This window comes from Salmo salar, chromosome 04, assembly GCF_965601325.2.
Source record: "Salmo salar chromosome 04, fSalSal1, whole genome shotgun sequence".
Taxonomy (NCBI): Eukaryota; Metazoa; Chordata; class Actinopteri; order Salmoniformes; family Salmonidae; genus Salmo; species Salmo salar.
Window position 1 is genome coordinate 67,337,687 of NC_138294.1, and position 20,554 is coordinate 67,358,240.

Below are 20,554 nucleotides of genomic sequence, written 5' to 3' on the forward strand. Positions count from 1 at the left end.
AACCGTCACAGATTCTGGCAGTGACTCCGGCATGTTTGCTGTGAAACTCTGGGGTGCACTGCAGGGGCGAAAATCTGATATCAACTTTGGAGGGGACAATTACATGAAATTTTCTCAAGAGCAAATCCTGAGGGGGACACCAAAAGTAGTGCTGTAACACATAGCCTACATTGTAATATGGTAAATGTATATTGAGGAACCAAAGAAATAAGGTGTTTGCCGTACTCCTAACTACCGGTACCCAAAACTACACAACTAATCACAACAGCAATACCATTGCCTTAAACTGGTGACTGAACTAAGATTTGTTAAAGTTGAGAGTGGGGGCATCCATGGCATTTTCCAATTATGTTCCTATTTTACAAGTTAAAAAAATGGAGAACCTTTCATAATGTTGCCAAACAAAGACTCAACAAACTTACCTGAGACTCCCTGTCTCTGCCAGTCTGTCCCTGCATATCTGTCCCCAACTCTGCTGTCTGTGTGCCATCTGTTGCCTGCTCTGCCTAATGACATCATTGTGAAACATTTCCATTAGAATTTGATTTCTTTCTTATGAACATTTTATCAACTAGTCTTTGAGATATTAGGCTACTAGGGTTCTTACTTTGCGTTTTGGTGTACTGAAAAATACTCTGATGTCCGTCTTTTTTATTTTTCTGCCATTTTTCTACCTGGCTGGCTGGCTACACACACACACAGCGTGTGTAGGTTATTTACAGTAGGAGATGGGCTTCTATCATCTTATCTTCTATCATTCTATTTGGGCTTCGATCTAAAAGGTAGCTAGCAAATGTGAAACGGATTAAAATGACAAGAGTTGACAGCTGTATGAGTTCACCATTTACACAACATATGCTGCAACCTTTTGTAATTTTAATAGTTTGTTTCATATTGGCTGGCTTCCAACAATAGCTGAATTTGCAAAGCTAGGGAGCACCAATTCCGTTTCAGTGGTGTTTGCTATAATCTTTGCTACCCGGGTTAAATAAAGGTGAAATAAAATAAATAAAAGTTCCCTTTGCGACAATTTAGCTTTTGCAACGAGACCATTAAATATATTTAAGACAATGGTAGAAGAGAGTGTAGTTCTGTTCAGTTTGGACTTCAGTTTATCGCTAACCTTATCACAGGGACTTTGAAGCACTAACTTACATCATCTGCATGCTGATCTTGGAATAAATTGACGATAGCAAAGATTCCATCTTTGACGACGCCACATAAATGGAATAGGTACTAGCTAGCTTAATAGTTAATATTTGCGCGCTAGCTCTGCAAATTCAGCTAGTGTGTGTGTGAACCCTGCCAACATAAAACAAAACATTGCTATGGCACGATTGACTGGATGAATCTCCCGTCAGTTACGTGCATTGAGTGCTTTTCAGACAGTGGACACGAACCCTCTGTTACCTTGCCAACTAAGGAACTGGCAGTGGATCAAACCATTGTGAGGCAAAGGGTGGGGGGTCGCAATCTTTTGAAACTTAAAAACGCACTATTAGGTGTCTATAATCAGCACAATTGCTTTCATTGCGCATTATTAATATTATGTAAATTACATAGTTATGTTTACAGTGATATATTGGGGGGGACAAATCATATTTTTCCCAGGATGGGGGGGTCGTGTCCCCCCCGTCCCCCCCCCCCCCCGGGATTTCCGCCCCTGGGGCACTGACAGACACAGACAATGGACTGAGGTGGGAATGTTGAGAATGTGGATGTTGAGCCACTGGAGCCCAGTGACTGCTGGTTTGAGAGGCAGATGCATGTCCATGACTGAGTCCATGGCCAAAGCTGTGTTCGTGACTATGTCCATGACCTTGGCTGTGGCTGCAGCTGTGTCCATGTTTGTGACCATGTCCGTAACTTGGCCCAAAGCTTGAGGCCATATCCATGGTTGTGTCCGTAATAACCTGAGACCTGAACAGGGCTCCCCTGTGTATAGTAGGAGTGGGCCCAGCCTTCAAATGTCTTTGGTGTGGTCTCGGTAGCCTGTAGGTTGGAGGTAGAAGACACTGGAGCGTAGGCTTGGACTGGGTAGGAGCCTGGGGTTGGAATGATTCTGCAATCAATGAGAACGTGGACAGATTTCAGAGAGCTTAAATATACCAGTGATTCTCTATCTAATCATGGGGGACCACTAGGTGCCTACTGTACAGTATTCAATTACAGCTGAGGATCATCTATTATAACTGCACCTCATTATACTGTAGTACATCATGTGCTCTGGCTTGCACACAGCAATTGTTATTTAATGACCTCTTGTCTTGTCTGATAAATGATGGGTCTGGTGCTTTCTCAGTACTCACGGTGGATGGACTGTCTTCCTTCTCGCCTCTATTGATGCAGGGACATACAGGACATCAATGTTCCTCAGCAGCCTGAAAGGCATCTTCTTGTCCAGCACTGATGCCCTGGCATCGGACATGTCCAGAAGTGAGAGCCAGCCCTTTCCGTCTGTTTCACCAGTGCAAGTTAAGGAGAATGTGTGAAGCAGTGATGCAAGATTTTTCTAAACAAAAATAACATCATGTTTAGCAGCAGGACTCATATACAACACCTATAACCTATTAGCACTTAACTACACTACTAAGCACACTTATAAAGCTGTGACATACTGCAGAGGAGCGTATCACATTTCTTTTGAACCACAATGAGGTTGGAGTAAGGATACAGATCCCCCCTGCGATGATGGCCATGACATTGCAAAGGAAGACAGTGTGTGGGACCAAAAGTGTTGTGATGAACAGAAACAGCCAGGGCAGGGCTAACATGGGTACAGTGACCCCGAAAAGAAAGCCCTTAACCATACGGGAGTGCACTGTGGCCATATACATAAGGGAGAGGGATACTGGCATGAACCCCTCCATCTGGTTCTGGGCAGATGCACCAAACAGTAGCAGACCCAGTATAACACCCCTGTGCTGATAGAGAGAAGCAGAAACCAAACAGTGGTGCCCACACTCTTCTCAATGTCACCCCAGAACCCCATTACTGAGGAGTAGCTGGGTCACTGTCTTGTGGTGGAAGGAGTATGTCATTCTATATTTTTCATTTAACTAGACAAGTCAGTTAAGAACAAATTCTTATTTACAATGACGGCCTACCCTGGCGATGCAGGCCCAATTGTGCACTGCCCTATGGGACTCCGAATCACAGCCGGATGTGATACAACCTGGATTCGAAACAGGGTCTGTAGTGACGCCTCTTTTGCACTAAGATGCAGTGCCTCAGACCGCTGCGCCACTCCGGAACCTTATTGCGCTTGTGCACTGCAAAGGAAGAGGAAAGGATTAAAACATAAATCATAGGGTTGACAGACATAAACATGGCGTGATGTGTTGTAGCTTGCTGCTGTAGTCTACTGGCACCGTCTGTTACATTAGCTATACGTTTTAGCACGCTAGCTAACGTTACAACACTCCCAATCAAAGTAGCTACCGAGCATATGATTGTTGATTCACTCAGCCCCTCCTTGCTAACATACCATGACCATTGCCAAAAACTGTCGTTCCAAGACTGAAGACATCCTCTGATAAACCGAAATATGTAACGTTAGTGACAGTAAACAAATTATACTATGACAGAAACAATCCCAGCCGTAACTCAGGAGTAAAACTCTTGAACCTCTGAACCACATCTTTTAAAACTATTCGGGAGATCATTTTGATGCCCAGTGCATATTTTTCAAACTAGTACTTGGATTATCAATCAACTTTTTCTCCAATATTGCGGAACGCCAGAGGGTAGATAACTAGCCAGCTAGAGATTCCCACTAGATAACACAGCCACAAAGTACAAATTGGCTATATCGTAAAAATGTATGAAAACAAAAATACGCTTTTTGGTCTTAATTTAAGGTTGGGCCATTAGATTAGCAGTGTGGTTAGGTTTAAAATGCGATTATAAGAAGATTAATTGTAGAAATAGGCAGGCAAGCTTGCTAGCCCCCCAAAAATGTACAACTTCAAGTTGCTCAACTGTTGCACAGATCATCAACTACTGCATTTGAAGACACTGCCACCTGCTGACATGTGCCTCAAATGTGATTATCAAAGAGTCCTCAACAGACATTTGAGTTAGATAGATAGCTACATAGATTTGATTTGACAGTTATAAGTTACAACCAGGGGGAAGATGCCACCAGTCCGGTCCCATACACGACTTTCTTGTGACGTATTATGCGCGGAGACCTTTTGTGACGTCACCAAGCATCAATTCGCTACATAAACTGTGTTCAGCTTTGATATATATCATCAGTACAATCTCTTTTTTCAATCAGGTTGTTTCAGGTAATCTTTTGCCGCATAGTCTGCCCTAGCTGACGCTGTGCAGAGAATACTACGATTGGAAACGGTTGGTTAGACCCGTTCGCACTGCACAAGGTGATTTGGCGTTTAGAATGTCTGGTAGGCTCTTACATTCTTTGGAGAGGTCCCAAATGGCACCCTGTAGTGTACTACTTTTGACCTATCCCCAGTGGGCTCAGATCAAAATAAGTGCACTATATAGGGAATGGCGTGCCATTTGTCTGTGTGTGTGTGTGTGTTAGGATATGTTTTGTGCCAATCAGTTGATGAAAATGTATCCCTCAGAAAGCAAGATGGACCGTAGTGATGAGAGAATCAAAAGAGCTTTAAGGCGCCGCCCTTATGTGGTAAATACCAATTTATTTAGTTTGTGTTCTGTCTTTGTCATCACATTTTAAATGGAGTGTTGTGTTGACAGTTGAATCCAGTGAGGGTGAACACCCCTGATTCTGTGATGTGGCCAACCGGTAAGGTGCACAGAAGACCAAGGCCTGTAAGTCAAATCCGACCTGAAAACAATTACACATAAACCTTACTTATGCTCCATGTACAAACTGCAGTTATCACAATAAAAGCAACTGCAGATATCCCTCCCCATCTAAACTCATTTGAAATTGAATGCTGTCTTGACAGTCTACTTCAGCGCAGACCCCTCAGATCCACAAAAGGCCTGTAAGTCACATTCAAATCAATCACATAACAGTAGCTACTTAAATGATTTATTGATGGCTACATCATTTATTTCCAAGTTATTTCCAAGGCCAAAATGAGCAAAAGAGTGTTACATTTTTTCTTTACTGTTCACAGCCAATCATTGAGAGCTGTGGGCAGGAACAGACATCTGGGGATGGACGGGACATCAATCCAGAGCCTCTCAGCCAGGTCAGACATCTCTGCTGTTCCCATAGAGACACAACAGATAGATCAATCTGTTGATTCATATGGCCATTTTGGTTGGCTTGGTTGAATTGACAATCATTCATTGGAAATGCTAAAGAATCCTACAGTGTGGAAGGTCTTTAGTCCCATCCCTAATGTTATGGGAGTTGCATTTATTGCATTTCAATACACTTGCATTTTCAATGACCCATGAATTACTCACTACTTGTACAACTATGTTGGATTGCCTAAATATTCTACATTTTCTTGGCAGTCAATGCCAGTGTATTTTATGGCTGCCCTAAGTACATGCCTTTGTCTGTCTCCTCAGTCTGGAAGGGTGACTCGGCTGATGGAGAGAAATTATGATGGGGTCATCTCATCCTCCAACTCTGATGACATCTCTATCTACTCCTTCACTGACTGTGAATCTGAGGTAAGAGAGTTGTACACCATAGATGTGTTGAGTGATATGACTGTAAAGAGAATAGTCTCAGACTAATTGACTCTGATACACAGTCTGATGATGAGGATCATGAAAGGAGGACACCACCGCTGATAGTGAAGGATGAGGAGGATGGAAAGGTGACAAAGTTTGAAGTGAGGGATATGGTAGAGGACGACAATCTGTCTCTCCACTCCTTGGATGAATCAGACTTTCTGGTATGTTCTGCACCATGTATTTGAGTAACTCTTTGACTGAATGTGGAGAATGGACTATGACCAACTAGCTCTCTGACACACAGTGTGATAATGGCAATGATGCCTCTGCTGAGGACAGTCCTGGGCCTTCAAAGGAACCACAGAGAAAAGGGGCTTCACTGAAGGACCCTCGACTGGTATTCTCTTACATTTGTGTGTTTGTGTGTTAGTGGTGCGCAGGTCAGCTGTTTGTTCAACCAAACCCACCCGCAATTGCTAATAACCCATCCGCAACCGCCCGACTATATACATTACTTTTCTGGCCATCCCTTCTTTATTTTCAACTTTCCATTTCGTAGCTTTCCTCTTATTGAATTAAACTCTGACATTGTCCTTTTTGCGTCAGTGGATCAACAATAACTTTTTCTGCCCTTTCCCAAAAGTGTTTGGTGATTGGTGTCTAGTCTATTTGGCATGCGCCAAGTTATGTCCCACAGCTTAGGTTTATGCACAAATGCTAAATAGCCTATAGATTTAAATTACACAAGAATGATATATTTATGGATTTTTTTCATGTATTGTTTTCTTTATATTACACATAATATTTCATGACCCTAAACCTGCCGCCCTGTGGATATAACCGCGGGACTGCTGCTTATGAGTTAATGCATCACTAGTGTGTGTTACATCTCAATGGTTTGACCCTATGTCTGTACAGATTATTGTGGCCAAGCCCAACATCCTTCTCCCTGCCTCTGTGAGTGCCCTGAAGAAGGCATCACGCCTGACGGAGTTGGTCCCTACTGTCCGGCCCTGCAAGGAGCAGCAGGACAAGAAGACACAGTGGACCAACACCAACAAGGAGAGCCTGAGGAGGATTAAAAAAAAACTGGCCTCCATAGAGCTCGACCTGGAGGAAGGCCTGAAGAAGGTCAATGACGGTCAGGACGTCAACCAAGAGAGGCAGAAGAATGAGGGATGCTTCAGAGCCTGGATTGAGAAGTGGATGGGGAGGAGGAAGGAGGAAAGACTGAGGGATGAAGATGTGAATAGGGAAGACAAAGGGAGGATGGGCGAAGAGGTGAGGGCACTGATCCAAGTGATGAAGAGAAACTGCAGTGAACGTGATCTTGAGGCAGTAAACCTGGACACTTGGCTGAATGACTTGGAAAGGTTGAAAGTGGCCTTCAAGAAATGCACTGGAGAGATGGCCAAAATGGTAGAGAGCATGGCAGAAATGCAGACCAGAATAGCTGAGAACAGGCTCCTCAAGCCTGAAAAAAAGAACTATGTCCAGAGCTTTGTAAATTAATCTTACTTATTGCGTGTAGTCATGTATCTAATGTATTTATAGATTAGTCTTACAGTATATCTACTGATTGTGTATGACATAGCACTGTCCTGACAGTTTGTTTGTTGTTTCTGGTCTTACAGAGCCCAGGGAAAGTCTCTGGTCCTGTGTCTGGCCTCTCTCCTCTTGTGACCTCAGGACCCCGGACCCTGGCTGAAGCCCTACGGGCCCTGCCCTCTGCTGTGGCCCGTCCCTCCCAAAAGGATGTCCCAAAGCCTCCGACACCTCCAAGCCCCGTCTCTGTCATTGTTGCTTTGCCTGCTGTGGAGTACTTACCATACCACCGCAGCCCTCGCCTGGCCCCAATCACCAACCTGAGTGAGAACGGCAGGAAGCTGCTCCAGAAAATGTCAGGAGTGACCCCACAGGTGAGAGGAAACAGGAAGGGAATATTGGCCATATGTCCTTCTACAGTATATCATACCTCTAGATATCATAGCTCAAGAGTAGAAAATAGCCATATGCTTATATTACTTTATCTCCTTGTCAAAAATATTTAGGAAGGGAAGGTCAAAAGGAAAAAGAGCAAGGGAAAAAAGCAAGTGAAGAAAGAGAAGGCCAGCAAGATGCAGCAGGTGGAAAATGTTGGAGAAAGTAAGGAGGACAAGAAAGAGGAAAAGAAGAGTCTGAGGAAGAGGTGAGGAAATAGAAGAGGGCAACATAACAAGGGCATTTTAGAGATTTATAGAAATAGAATGATGTAGAGAATTATAGAAATTGAATGCGGTAGCAGAGGAAGAGCAGCGATCTGATGTTTAATGGCAAACTACTATTTATTCTCCTGTTGTGTTTGATTGACAGGTTTCTCCAGTGGCTGCTGCCCAAACTGAGATGTTCGAAGAAATAATGGCCTACTACTACAACACACACACACACACACACTCGAACTTCAGAGCTATAGCGGCTTATAACCACACTGACATAATAAAATGTAAAATAAACGTTATTAGTTATACCATGAGTTGACGTTTTTACAAGGATTGTGATTGCTGAAAATAGCGCGCTTGAAATGTAAAGGTCATTTCCAGTCTTCGAGAACATTGCCTTTGAATTTCAATCGAGCTATAGCGAGTTTTGGTGTTACTGATTGAAGTCATCAATCTGTCAGTGAAGACACAGGTGCTCCTGGATGAACCGTCACAGATTCTGGCAGTGACTCCGGCATGTTTGCTGTGAAACTCTGGGGTGCACTGCAGGGGCGAAAATCTGATATCAACTTTGGAGGGGACAATTACATGAAATTTTCTCAAGAGCAAATCCTGAGGGGGACACCAAAAGTAGTGCTGTAACACATAGCCTACATTGTAATATGGTAAATGTATATTGAGGAACCAAAGAAATAAGGTGTTTGCCGTACTCCTAACTACCGGTACCCAAAACTACACAACTAATCACAACAGCAATACCATTGCCTTAAACTGGTGACTGAACTAAGATTTGTTAAAGTTGAGAGTGGGGGCATCCATGGCATTTTCCAATTATGTTCCTATTTTACAAGTAAAAAAAATGGAGAACCTTTCATAATGTTGCCAAACAAAGACTCAACAAACTTACCTGAGACTCCCTGTCTCTGCCAGTCTGTCCCTGCATATCTGTCCCCAACTCTGCTGTCTGTGTGCCATCTGTTGCCTGCTCTGCCTAATGACATCATTGTGAAACATTTCCATTAGAATTTGATTTCTTTCTTATGAACATTTTATCAACTAGTCTTTGAGATATTAGGCTACTAGGGTTCTTACTTTGCGTTTTGGTGTACTGAAAAATACTCTGATGTCCGTCTTTTTTATTTTTCTGCCATTTTTCTACCTGGCTGGCTGGCTACACACACACACAGCGTGTAGGTTATTTACAGTAGGAGATGGGCTTCTATCATCTTATCTTCTATCATTCTATTTGGGCTTCGATCTAAAAGGTAGCTAGCAAATGTGAAACGGATTAAAATGACAAGAGTTGACAGCTGTATGAGTTCACCATTTACACAACATATGCTGCAACCTTTTGTAATTTTAATAGTTTGTTTCATATTGGCTGGCTTCCAACAATAGCTGAATTTGCAAAGCTAGGGAGCACCAATTCCGTTTCAGTAGTGTTTGCTATAATCTTTGCTACCCGGGTTAAATAAAGGTGAAATAAAATAAATAAAAGTTCCCTTTGCGACAATTTAGCTTTTGCAACGAGACCATTAAATATATTTAAGACAATGGTAGAAGAGAGTGTAGTTCTGTTCAGTTTGGACTTCAGTTTATCGCTAACCTTATCACAGGGACTTTGAAGCACTAACTTACATCATCTGCATGCTGATCTTGGAATAAATTGACGATAGCAAAGATTCCATCTTTGACGACGCCACATAAATGGAATAGGTACTAGCTAGCTTAATAGTTAATATTTGCGCGCTAGCTCTGCAAATTCAGCTAGTGTGTGTGTGAACCCTGCCAACATAAAACAAAACATTGCTATGGCACGATTGACTGGATGAATCTCCCGTCAGTTACGTGCATTGAGTGCTTTTCAGACAGTGGACACGAACCCTCTGTTACCTTGCCAACTAAGGAACTGGCAGTGGATCAAACCATTGTGAGGCAAAGGGTGGGGGGTCGCAATCTTTTGAAACTTAAAAACGCACTATTAGGTGTCTATAATCAGCACAATTGCTTTCATTGCGCATTATTAATATTATGTAAATTACATAGTTATGTTTACAGTGATATATTGGGGGGGACAAATCATATTTTTCCCAGGATGGGGGGGTCGTGTCCCCCCCGTCCCCCGGGATTTCCGCCCCTGGGGCACTGACAGACACAGACAATGGACTGAGGTGGGAATGTTGAGAATGTGGATGTTGAGCCACTGGAGCCCAGTGACTGCTGGTTTGAGAGGCAGATGCATGTCCATGACTGAGTCCATGGCCAAAGCTGTGTTCGTGACTATGTCCATGACCTTGGCTGTGGCTGCAGCTGTGTCCATGTTTGTGACCATGTCCGTAACTTGGCCCAAAGCTTGAGGCCATATCCATGGTTGTGTCCGTAATAACCTGAGACCTGAACAGGGCTCCCCTGTGTATAGTAGGAGTGGGCCCAGCCTTCAAATGTCTTTGGTGTGGTCTCGGTAGCCTGTAGGTTGGAGGTAGAAGACACTGGAGCGTAGGCTTGGACTGGGTAGGAGCCTGGGGTTGGAATGATTCTGCAATCAATGAGAACGTGGACAGATTTCAGAGAGCTTAAATATACCAGTGATTCTCTATCTAATCATGGGGGACCACTAGGTGCCTACTGTACAGTATTCAATTACAGCTGAGGATCATCTATTATAACTGCACCTCATTATACTGTAGTACATCATGTGCTCTGGCTTGCACACAGCAATTGTTATTTAATGACCTCTTGTCTTGTCTGATAAATGATGGGTCTGGTGCTTTCTCAGTACTCACGGTGGGTGGACTGTCTTCCTTCTCGCCTCTATTGATGCAGGGACATACAGGACATCAATGTTCCTCAGCCGCCTGAAAGGCATCTTCTTGTCCAGCACTGATGCCCTGGCATCGGACATGTCCAGAAGTGAGAGCCAGCCCTTTCCGTCTGTTTCACCAGTGCAAGTTAAGGAGAATGTGTGAAGCAGTGATGCAAGATTTTTCTAAACAAAAATAACATCATGTTTAGCAGCAGGACTCATATACAACACCTATAACCTATTAGCACTTAACTACACTACTAAGCACACTTATAAAGCTGTGACATACTGCAGAGGAGCGTATCACATTTCTTTTGAACCACAATGAGGTTGGAGTAAGGATACAGATCCCCCCTGCGATGATGGCCATGACATTGCAAAGGAAGACAGTGTGTGGGACCAAAAGTGTTGTGATGAACAGAAACAGCCAGGGCAGGGCTAACATGGGTACAGTGACCCCGAAAAGAAAGCCCTTAACCATACGGGAGTGCACTGTGGCCATATACATAAGGGAGAGGGATACTGGCATGAACCCCTCCATCTGGTTCTGGGCAGATGCACCAAACAGTAGCAGACCCAGTATAACACCCCTGTGCTGATAGAGAGAAGCAGAAACCAAACAGTGGTGCCCACACTCTTCTCAATGTCACCCCAGAACCCCATTACTGAGGAGTAGCTGGCTCACTGTCTTGTGGTGGAAGGAGTATGTCATTCTATATTTTTCATTTAACTAGACAAGTCAGTTAAGAACAAATTCTTATTTACAATGACGGCCTACCCTGGCGATGCAGGCCCAATTGTGCACTGCCCTATGGGACTCCGAATCACAGCCGGATGTGATACAACCTGGATTCGAAACAGGGTCTGTAGTGACGCCTCTTTTGCACTAAGATGCAGTGCCTCAGACCGCTGCGCCACTCCGGAACCTTATTGAGCTTGTGCACTGCAAAGGAAGAGGAAAGGATTAAAACATAAATGATAGGGTTGACAGACATAAACATGGCGTGATGTGTTGTAGCTTGCTGCTGTAGTCTACTGGCACCGTCTGTTACATTAGCTATACGTTTTAGCACGCTAGCTAACGTTACAACACTCCCAATCAAAGTAGCTACCGAGCATATGATTGTTGATTCACTCAGCCCCTCCTTGCTAACATACCATGACCATTGCCAAAAACTGTCGTTCCAAGACTGAAGACATCCTCTGATAAACCGAAATATGTAACGTTAGTGACAGTAAACAAATTATACTATGACAGAAACAATCCCAGCCGTAACTCAGGAGTAAAACTCTTGAACCTCTGAACCACATCTTTTAAAACTATTCGGGAGATCATTTTGATGCCCAGTGCATATTTTTCAAACTAGTACTTGGATTATCAATCAACTTTTTCTCCAATATTGCGGAACGCCAGAGGGTAGATAACTAGCCAGCTAGAGATTCCCACTAGATAACACAGCCACAAAGTACAAATTGGCTATATCGTAAAAATGTATGAAAACAAAAATACGCTTTTTGGTCTTAATTTAAGGTTGGGCCATTAGATTAGCAGTGTGGTTAGGTTTAAAATGCGATTATAAGAAGATTAATTGTAGAAATAGGCAGGCAAGCTTGCTAGCCCCCCAAAAATGTACAACTTCAAGTTGCTCAACTGTTGCACAGATCATCAACTACTGCATTTGAAGACACTGCCACCTGCTGACATGTGCCTCAAATGTGATTATCAAAGAGTCCTCAACAGACATTTGAGTTAGATAGATAGCTACATAGATTTGATTTGACAGTTATAAGTTACAACCAGGGGGAAGATGCCACCAGTCCGGTCCCATACACGACTTTCTTGTGACGTATTATGCGCGGAGACCTTTTGTGACGTCACCAAGCATCAATTCGCTACATAAACTGTGTTCAGCTTTGATATATATCATCAGTACAATCTCTTTTTTCAATCAGGTTGTTTCAGGTAATCTTTTGCCGCATAGTCTGCCCTAGCTGACGCTGTGCAGAGAATACTACGATTGGAAACGGTTGGTTAGACCCGTTCGCACTGCACAAGGTGATTTGGCGTTTAGAATGTCTGGTAGGCTCTTACATTCTTTGGAGAGGTCCCAAATGGCACCCTGTAGTGTACTACTTTTGACCTATCCCCAGTGGGCTCAGATCAAAATAAGTGCACTATATAGGGAATGGCGTGCCATTTGTCTGTGTGTGTGTGTGTGTGTTAGGATATGTTTTGTGCCAATCAGTTGATGAAAATGTATCCCTCAGAAAGCAAGATGGACCGTAGTGATGAGAGAATCAAAAGAGCTTTAAGGCGCCGCCCTTATGTGGTAAATACCAATTTATTTAGTTTGTGTTCTGTCTTTGTCATCACATTTTAAATGGAGTGTTGTGTTGACAGTTGAATCCAGTGAGGGTGAACACCCCTGATTCTGTGATGTGGCCAACCGGTAAGGTGCACAGAAGACCAAGGCCTGTAAGTCAAATCCGACCTGAAAACAATTACACATAAACCTTACTTATGCTCCATGTACAAACTGCAGTTATCACAATAAAAGCAACTGCAGATATCCCTCCCCATCTAAACTCATTTGAAATTGAATGCTGTCTTGACAGTCTACTTCAGCGCAGACCCCTCAGATCCACAAAAGGCCTGTAAGTCACATTCAAATCAATCACATAACAGTAGCTACTTAAATGATTTATTGATGGCTACATCATTTATTTCCAAGTTATTTCCAAGGCCAAAATGAGCAAAAGAGTGTTACATTTTTTCTTTACTGTTCACAGCCAATCATTGAGAGCTGTGGGCAGGAACAGACATCTGGGGATGGACGGGACATCAATCCAGAGCCTCTCAGCCAGGTCAGACATCTCTGCTGTTCCCATAGAGACACAACAGATAGATCAATCTGTTGATTCATATGGCCATTTTGGTTGGCTTGGTTGAATTGACAATCATTCATTGGAAATGCTAAGGAATCCTACAGTGTGGAAGGTCTTTAGTCCCATCCCTAATGTTATGGGAGTTGCATTTATTGCATTTCAATACACTAGCATTTTCAATGACCCATGAATTACTCACTACTTGTACAACTATGTTGGATTGCCTAAATATTCTACATTTTCTTGGCAGTCAATGCCAGTGTATTTTATGGCTGCCCTAAGTACATGCCTTTGTCTGTCTCCTCAGTCTGGAAGGGTGACTCGGCTGATGGAGAGAAATTATGATGGGGTCATCTCATCCTCCAACTCTGATGACATCTCTATCTACTCCTTCACTGACTGTGAATCTGAGGTAAGAGAGTTGTACACCATAGATGTGTTGAGTGATATGACTGTAAAGAGAATAGTCTCAGACTAATTGACTCTGATACACAGTCTGATGATGAGGATCATGAAAGGAGGACACCACCGCTGATAGTGAAGGATGAGGAGGATGGAAAGGTGACAAAGTTTGAAGTGAGGGATATGGTAGAGGACGACAATCTGTCTCTCCACTCCTTGGATGAATCAGACTTTCTGGTATGTTCTGCACCATGTATTTGAGTAACTCTTTGACTGAATGTGGAGAATGGACTATGACCAACTAGCTCTCTGACACACAGTGTGATAATGGCAATGATGCCTCTGCTGAGGACAGTCCTGGGCCTTCAAAGGAACCACAGAGAAAAGGGGCTTCACTGAAGGACCCTCGACTGGTATTCTCTTACATTTGTGTGTTTGTGTGTTAGTGGTGCGCAGGTCAGCTGTTTGTTCAACCAAACCCACCCGCAATTGCTAATAACCCATCCGCAACCGCCCGACTATATACATTACTTTTCTGGCCATCCCTTCTTTATTTTCAACTTTCCATTTCGTAGCTTTCCTCTTATTGAATTAAACTCTGACATTGTCCTTTTTGCGTCAGTGGATCAACAATAACTTTTTCTGCCCTTTCCCAAAAGTGTTTGGTGATTGGTGTCTAGTCTATTTGGCATGCGCCAAGTTATGTCCCACAGCTTAGGTTTATGCACAAATGCTAAATAGCCTATAGATTTAAATTACACAAGAATGATATATTTATGGATTTTTTTCATGTATTGTTTTCTTTATATTACACATAATATTTCATGACCCTAAACCTGCCGCCCTGTGGATATAACCGCGGGACTGCTGCTTATGAGTTAATGCATCACTAGTGTGTGTTACATCTCAATGGTTTGACCCTATGTCTGTACAGATTATTGTGGCCAAGCCCAACATCCTTCTCCCTGCCTCTGTGAGTGCCCTGAAGAAGGCATCACGCCTGACGGAGTTGGTCCCTACTGTCCGGCCCTGCAAGGAGCAGCAGGACAAGAAGACACAGTGGACCAACACCAACAAGGAGAGCCTGAGGAGGATTAAAAAAAAACTGGCCTCCATAGAGCTCGACCTGGAGGAAGGCCTGAAGAAGGTCAATGACGGTCAGGACGTCAACCAAGAGAGGCAGAAGAATGAGGGATGCTTCAGAGCCTGGATTGAGAAGTGGATGGGGAGGAGGAAGGAGGAAAGACTGAGGGATGAAGATGTGAATAGGGAAGACAAAGGGAGGATGGGCGAAGAGGTGAGGGCACTGATCCAAGTGATGAAGAGAAACTGCAGTGAACGTGATCTTGAGGCAGTAAACCTGGACACTTGGCTGAATGACTTGGAAAGGTTGAAAGTGGCCTTCAAGAAATGCACTGGAGAGATGGCCAAAATGGTAGAGAGCATGGCAGAAATGCAGACCAGAATAGCTGAGAACAGGCTCCTCAAGCCTGAAAAAAAGAACTATGTCCAGAGCTTTGTAAATTAATCTTACTTATTGCGTGTAGTCATGTATCTAATGTATTTATAGATTAGTCTTACAGTATATCTACTGATTGTGTATGACATAGCACTGTCCTGACAGTTTGTTTGTTGTTTCTGGTCTTACAGAGCCCAGGGAAAGTCTCTGGTCCTGTGTCTGGCCTCTCTCCTCTTGTGACCTCAGGACCCCGGACCCTGGCTGAAGCCCTACGGGCCCTGCCCTCTGCTGTGGCCCGTCCCTCCCAAAAGGATGTCCCAAAGCCTCCGACACCTCCAAGCCCCGTCTCTGTCATTGTTGCTTTGCCTGCTGTGGAGTACTTACCATACCACCGCAGCCCTCGCCTGGCCCCAATCACCAACCTGAGTGAGAACGGCAGGAAGCTGCTCCAGAAAATGTCAGGAGTGACCCCACAGGTGAGAGGAAACAGGAAGGGAATATTGGCCATATGTCCTTCTACAGTATATCATACCTCTAGATATCATAGCTCAAGAGTAGAAAATAGCCATATGCTTATATTACTTTATCTCCTTGTCAAAAATATTTAGGAAGGGAAGGTCAAAAGGAAAAAGAGCAAGGGAAAAAAGCAAGTGAAGAAAGAGAAGGCCAGCAAGATGCAGCAGGTGGAAAATGTTGGAGAAAGTAAGGAGGACAAGAAAGAGGAAAAGAAGAGTCTGAGGAAGAGGTGAGGAAATAGAAGAGGGCAACATAACAAGGGCATTTTAGAGATTTATAGAAATAGAATGATGTAGAGAATTATAGAAATTGAATGCGGTAGCAGAGGAAGAGCAGCGATCTGATGTTTAATGGCAAACTACTATTTATTCTCCTGTTGTGTTTGATTGACAGGTTTCTCCAGTGGCTGCTGCCCAAACTGAGATGTTCGAAGAAATAATGGCCTACTACTACAACACACACACACACACACACTCGAACTTCAGAGCTATAGCGGCTTATAACCACACTGACATAATAAAATGTAAAATAAACGTTATTAGTTATACCATGAGTTGACGTTTTTACAAGGATTGTGATTGCTGAAAATAGCGCGCTTGAAATGTAAAGGTCATTTCCAGTCTTCGAGAACATTGCCTTTGAATTTCAATCGAGCTATAGCGAGTTTTGGTGTTACTGATTGAAGTCATCAATCTGTCAGTGAAGACACAGGTGCTCCTGGATGAACCGTCACAGATTCTGGCAGTGACTCCGGCATGTTTGCTGTGAAACTCTGGGGGGCACTGCAGGGGCGAAAATCTGATATCAACTTTGGAGGGGACAATTACATGAAATTTTCTCAAGAGCAAATCCTGAGGGGGACACCAAAAGTAGTGCTGTAACACATAGCCTACATTGTAATATGGTAAATGTATATTGAGGAACCAAAGAAATAAGGTGTTTGCCGTACTCCTAACTACCGGTACCCAAAACTACACAACTAATCACAACAGCAATACCATTGCCTTAAACTGGTGACTGAACTAAGATTTGTTAAAGTTGAGAGTGGGGGCATCCATGGCATTTTCCAATTATGTTCCTATTTTACAAGTAAAAAAAATGGAGAACCTTTCATAATGTTGCCAAACAAAGACTCAACAAACTTACCTGAGACTCCCTGTCTCTGCCAGTCTGTCCCTGCATATCTGTCCCCAACTCTGCTGTCTGTGTGCCATCTGTTGCCTGCTCTGCCTAATGACATCATTGTGAAACATTTCCATTAGAATTTGATTTCTTTCTTATGAACATTTTATCAACTAGTCTTTGAGATATTAGGCTACTAGGGTTCTTACTTTGCGTTTTGGTGTACTGAAAAATACTCTGATGTCCGTCTTTTTTATTTTTCTGCCATTTTTCTACCTGGCTGGCTGGCTACACACACACACAGCGTGTAGGTTATTTACAGTAGGAGATGGGCTTCTATCATCTTATCTTCTATCATTCTATTTGGGCTTCGATCTAAAAGGTAGCTAGCAAATGTGAAACGGATTAAAATGACAAGAGTTGACAGCTGTATGAGTTCACCATTTACACAACATATGCTGCAACCTTTTGTAATTTTAATAGTTTGTTTCATATTGGCTGGCTTCCAACAATAGCTGAATTTGCAAAGCTAGGGAGCACCAATTCCGTTTCAGTAGTGTTTGCTATAATCTTTGCTACCCGGGTTAAATAAAGGTGAAATAAAATAAATAAAAGTTCCCTTTGCGACAATTTAGCTTTTGCAACGAGACCATTAAATATATTTAAGACAATGGTAGAAGAGAGTGTAGTTCTGTTCAGTTTGGACTTCAGTTTATCGCTAACCTTATCACAGGGACTTTGAAGCACTAACTTACATCATCTGCATGCTGATCTTGGAATAAATTGACGATAGCAAAGATTCCATCTTTGACGACGCCACATAAATGGAATAGGTACTAGCTAGCTTAATAGTTAATATTTGCGCGCTAGCTCTGCAAATTCAGCTAGTGTGTGTGTGAACCCTGCCAACATAAAACAAAACATTGCTATGGCACGATTGACTGGATGAATCTCCCGTCAGTTACGTGCATTGAGTGCTTTTCAGACAGTGGACACGAACCCTCTGTTACCTTGCCAACTAAGGAACTGGCAGTGGATCAAACCATTGTGAGGCAAAGGGTGGGGGGTCGCAATCTTTTGAAACTTAAAAACGCACTATTAGGTGTCTATAATCAGCACAATTGCTTTCATTGCGCATTATTAATATTATGTAAATTACATAGTTATGTTTACAGTGATATATTGGGGGGGACAAATCATATTTTTCCCAGGATGGGGGGGTCGTGTCCCCCCCGTCCCCCGGGATTTCCGCCCCTGGGGCACTGACAGACACAGACAATGGACTGAGGTGGGAATGTTGAGAATGTGGATGTTGAGCCACTGGAGCCCAGTGACTGCTGGTTTGAGAGGCAGATGCATGTCCATGACTGAGTCCATGGCCAAAGCTGTGTTCGTGACTATGTCCATGACCTTGGCTGTGGCTGCAGCTGTGTCCATGTTTGTGACCATGTCCGTAACTTGGCCCAAAGCTTGAGGCCATATCCATGGTTGTGTCCGTAATAACCTGAGACCTGAACAGGGCTCCCCTGTGTATAGTAGGAGTGGGCCCAGCCTTCAAATGTCTTTGGTGTGGTCTCGGTAGCCTGTAGGTTGGAGGTAGAAGACACTGGAGCGTAGGCTTGGACTGGGTAGGAGCCTGGGGTTGGAATGATTCTGCAATCAATGAGAACGTGGACAGATTTCAGAGAGCTTAAATATACCAGTGATTCTCTATCTAATCATGGGGGACCACTAGGTGCCTACTGTACAGTATTCAATTACAGCTGAGGATCATCTATTATAACTGCACCTCATTATACTGTAGTACATCATGTGCTCTGGCTTGCACACAGCAATTGTTATTTAATGACCTCTTGTCTTGTCTGATAAATGATGGGTCTGGTGCTTTCTCAGTACTCACGGTGGGTGGACTGTCTTCCTTCTCGCCTCTATTGATGCAGGGACATACAGGACATCAATGTTCCTCAGCCGCCTGAAAGGCATCTTCTTGTCCAGCACTGATGCCCTGGCATCGGACATGTCCAGAAGTGAGAGCCAGCCCTTTCCGTCTGTTTCACCAGTGCAAGTTAAGGAGAATGTGTGAAGCAGTGATGCAAGATTTTTCTAAACAAAAATAACATCATGTTTAGCAGCAGGACTCATATACAACACCTATAACCTATTAGCACTTAACTACACTACTAAGCACACTTATAAAGCTGTGACATACTGCAGAGGAGCGTATCACATTTCTTTTGAACCACAATGAGGTTGGAGTAAGGATACAGATCCCCCCTGCGATGATGGCCATGACATTGCAAAGGAAGACAGTGTGTGGGACCAAAAGTGTTGTGATGAACAGAAACAGCCAGGGCAGGGCTAACATGGGTACAGTGACCCCGAAAAGAAAGCCCTTAACCATACGGGAGTGCACTGTGGCCATATACATAAGGGAGAGGGATACTGGCATGAACCCCTCCATCTGGTTCTGGGCAGATGCACCAAACAGTAGCAGACCCAGTATAACACCCCTGTGCTGATAGAGAGAAGCAGAAACCAAACAGTGGTGCCCACACTCTTCTCAATGTCACCCCAGAACCCCATTACTGAGGAGTAGCTGGCTCACTGTCTTGTGGTGGAAGGAGTATGTCATTCTATATTTTTCATTTAACTAGACAAGTCAGTTAAGAACAAATTCTTATTTACAATGACGGCCTACCCTGGCGATGCAGGCCCAATTGTGCACTGCCCTATGGGACTCCGAATCACAGCCGGATGTGATACAACCTGGATTCGAAACAGGGTCTGTAGTGACGCCTCTTTTGCACTAAGATGCAGTGCCTCAGACCGCTGCGCCACTCCGGAACCTTATTGAGCTTGTGCACTGCAAAGGAAGAGGAAAGGATTAAAACATAAATGATAGGGTTGACAGACATAAACATGGCGTGATGTGTTGTAGCTTGCTGCTGTAGTCTACTGGCACCGTCTGTTACATTAGCTATACGTTTTAGCACGCTAGCTAACGTTACAACACTCCCAATCAAAGTAGCTACCGAGCATATGATTGTTGATTCACTCAGCCCCTCCTTGCTAACATACCATGACCATTGCCAAAAACTGTCGTTCCAAGACTGAAGACATCCTCTGATAAACCGAAATATGTAACGTTAGTGACAGTAAACAAATTATACTATGACAGAAACAATCCCAGCCGTAACTCAGGAGTAAAACTCTTGAACCTCTGAACCACATCTTTTAAAACTATTCGGGAGATCATTTTGATGCCCAGTGCATATTTTTCAAACTAGTACTTGGATTATCAATCAACTTTTTCTCCAATATTGCGGAACGCCAGAGGGTAGATAACTAGCCAGCTAGAGATTCCCACTAGATAACACAGCCACAAAGTACAAATTGGCTATATCGTAAAAATGTATGAAAACAAAAATACGCTTTTTGGTCTTAATTTAAGGTTGGGCCATTAGATTAGCAGTGTGGTTAGGTTTAAAATGCGATTATAAGAAGATTAATTGTAGAAATAGGCAGGCAAGCTTGCTA

The 20,554-nt window shown here is 43.4% G+C and overlaps 2 protein-coding genes, 1 long non-coding RNA gene and 1 other non-coding gene across 13 annotated transcripts; 2 read left to right on the forward strand and 2 right to left on the reverse strand.

Annotated features, from left to right (window-relative positions):
- The first annotated feature begins 4,110 nt into the window (after positions 1–4,110).
- LOC106603621 (uncharacterized) lies at positions 4,111–8,137 on the forward strand. 4 transcript variants are annotated; one of them, XM_082974645.1, is made up of 6 exons: positions 4,111–4,385; positions 4,596–4,982; positions 5,118–7,050; positions 7,266–7,550; positions 7,683–7,819; positions 7,984–8,137. In XM_082974645.1, the coding sequence occupies exons 3-6, from the start codon at positions 6,538–6,540 to the stop codon at positions 8,027–8,029; spliced, it is 981 nt and encodes a 326-aa protein (XP_082830771.1). In that variant the 5' UTR covers positions 4,111–4,385; positions 4,596–4,982; positions 5,118–6,537; the 3' UTR covers positions 8,030–8,137. The 4 variants fall into 4 exon arrangements, with proteins under 4 accessions (XP_082830771.1, XP_082830772.1, XP_082830774.1 ...); XM_082974646.1 differs by lacking the exon at positions 4,111–4,385 and having other exon boundaries at positions 4,392–4,982; positions 5,118–5,625; positions 5,709–7,050; XM_082974648.1 differs by lacking the exon at positions 4,111–4,385 and having other exon boundaries at positions 4,392–4,803; positions 4,944–4,982.
- On the reverse strand, positions 7,913–12,100 carry LOC145878664 (uncharacterized). 2 transcript variants are annotated; one of them, XR_014392197.1, is made up of 4 exons: positions 11,791–12,100; positions 10,978–11,575; positions 10,613–10,760; positions 7,913–10,365 (listed from the first exon to the last, which is right to left on the reverse strand). It is a non-coding gene; the product is annotated as an uncharacterized LOC145878664 (long non-coding RNA). The 2 variants fall into 2 exon arrangements; XR_014392196.1 differs by having other exon boundaries at positions 10,978–12,069.
- A 313-nt stretch (positions 12,101–12,413) lies between these two features.
- On the forward strand, positions 12,414–16,442 carry LOC106599630 (uncharacterized). 4 transcript variants are annotated; one of them, XM_082974652.1, is made up of 6 exons: positions 12,414–12,688; positions 12,901–13,287; positions 13,423–15,355; positions 15,571–15,855; positions 15,988–16,124; positions 16,289–16,442. In XM_082974652.1, the coding sequence occupies exons 3-6, from the start codon at positions 14,843–14,845 to the stop codon at positions 16,332–16,334; spliced, it is 981 nt and encodes a 326-aa protein (XP_082830778.1). In that variant the 5' UTR covers positions 12,414–12,688; positions 12,901–13,287; positions 13,423–14,842; the 3' UTR covers positions 16,335–16,442. The 4 variants fall into 4 exon arrangements, with proteins under 4 accessions (XP_082830778.1, XP_082830779.1, XP_082830781.1 ...); XM_082974653.1 differs by lacking the exon at positions 12,414–12,688 and having other exon boundaries at positions 12,695–13,287; positions 13,423–13,930; positions 14,014–15,355; XM_082974655.1 differs by lacking the exon at positions 12,414–12,688 and having other exon boundaries at positions 12,695–13,108; positions 13,249–13,287.
- On the reverse strand, positions 16,218–20,405 carry LOC123742478 (uncharacterized). Of its 3 annotated transcripts, none has more exons than XR_014392186.1 (4): positions 20,096–20,405; positions 19,283–19,880; positions 18,918–19,065; positions 16,218–18,670 (listed from the first exon to the last, which is right to left on the reverse strand). It is a non-coding gene; the product is annotated as an uncharacterized LOC123742478 (transcript). The 3 variants fall into 3 exon arrangements; XR_014392187.1 differs by having other exon boundaries at positions 16,218–16,677; positions 17,042–18,670; positions 19,283–20,393; XR_014392185.1 differs by having other exon boundaries at positions 19,283–20,374.
- Between the last annotated feature and the right edge of the window lie 149 nt (positions 20,406–20,554).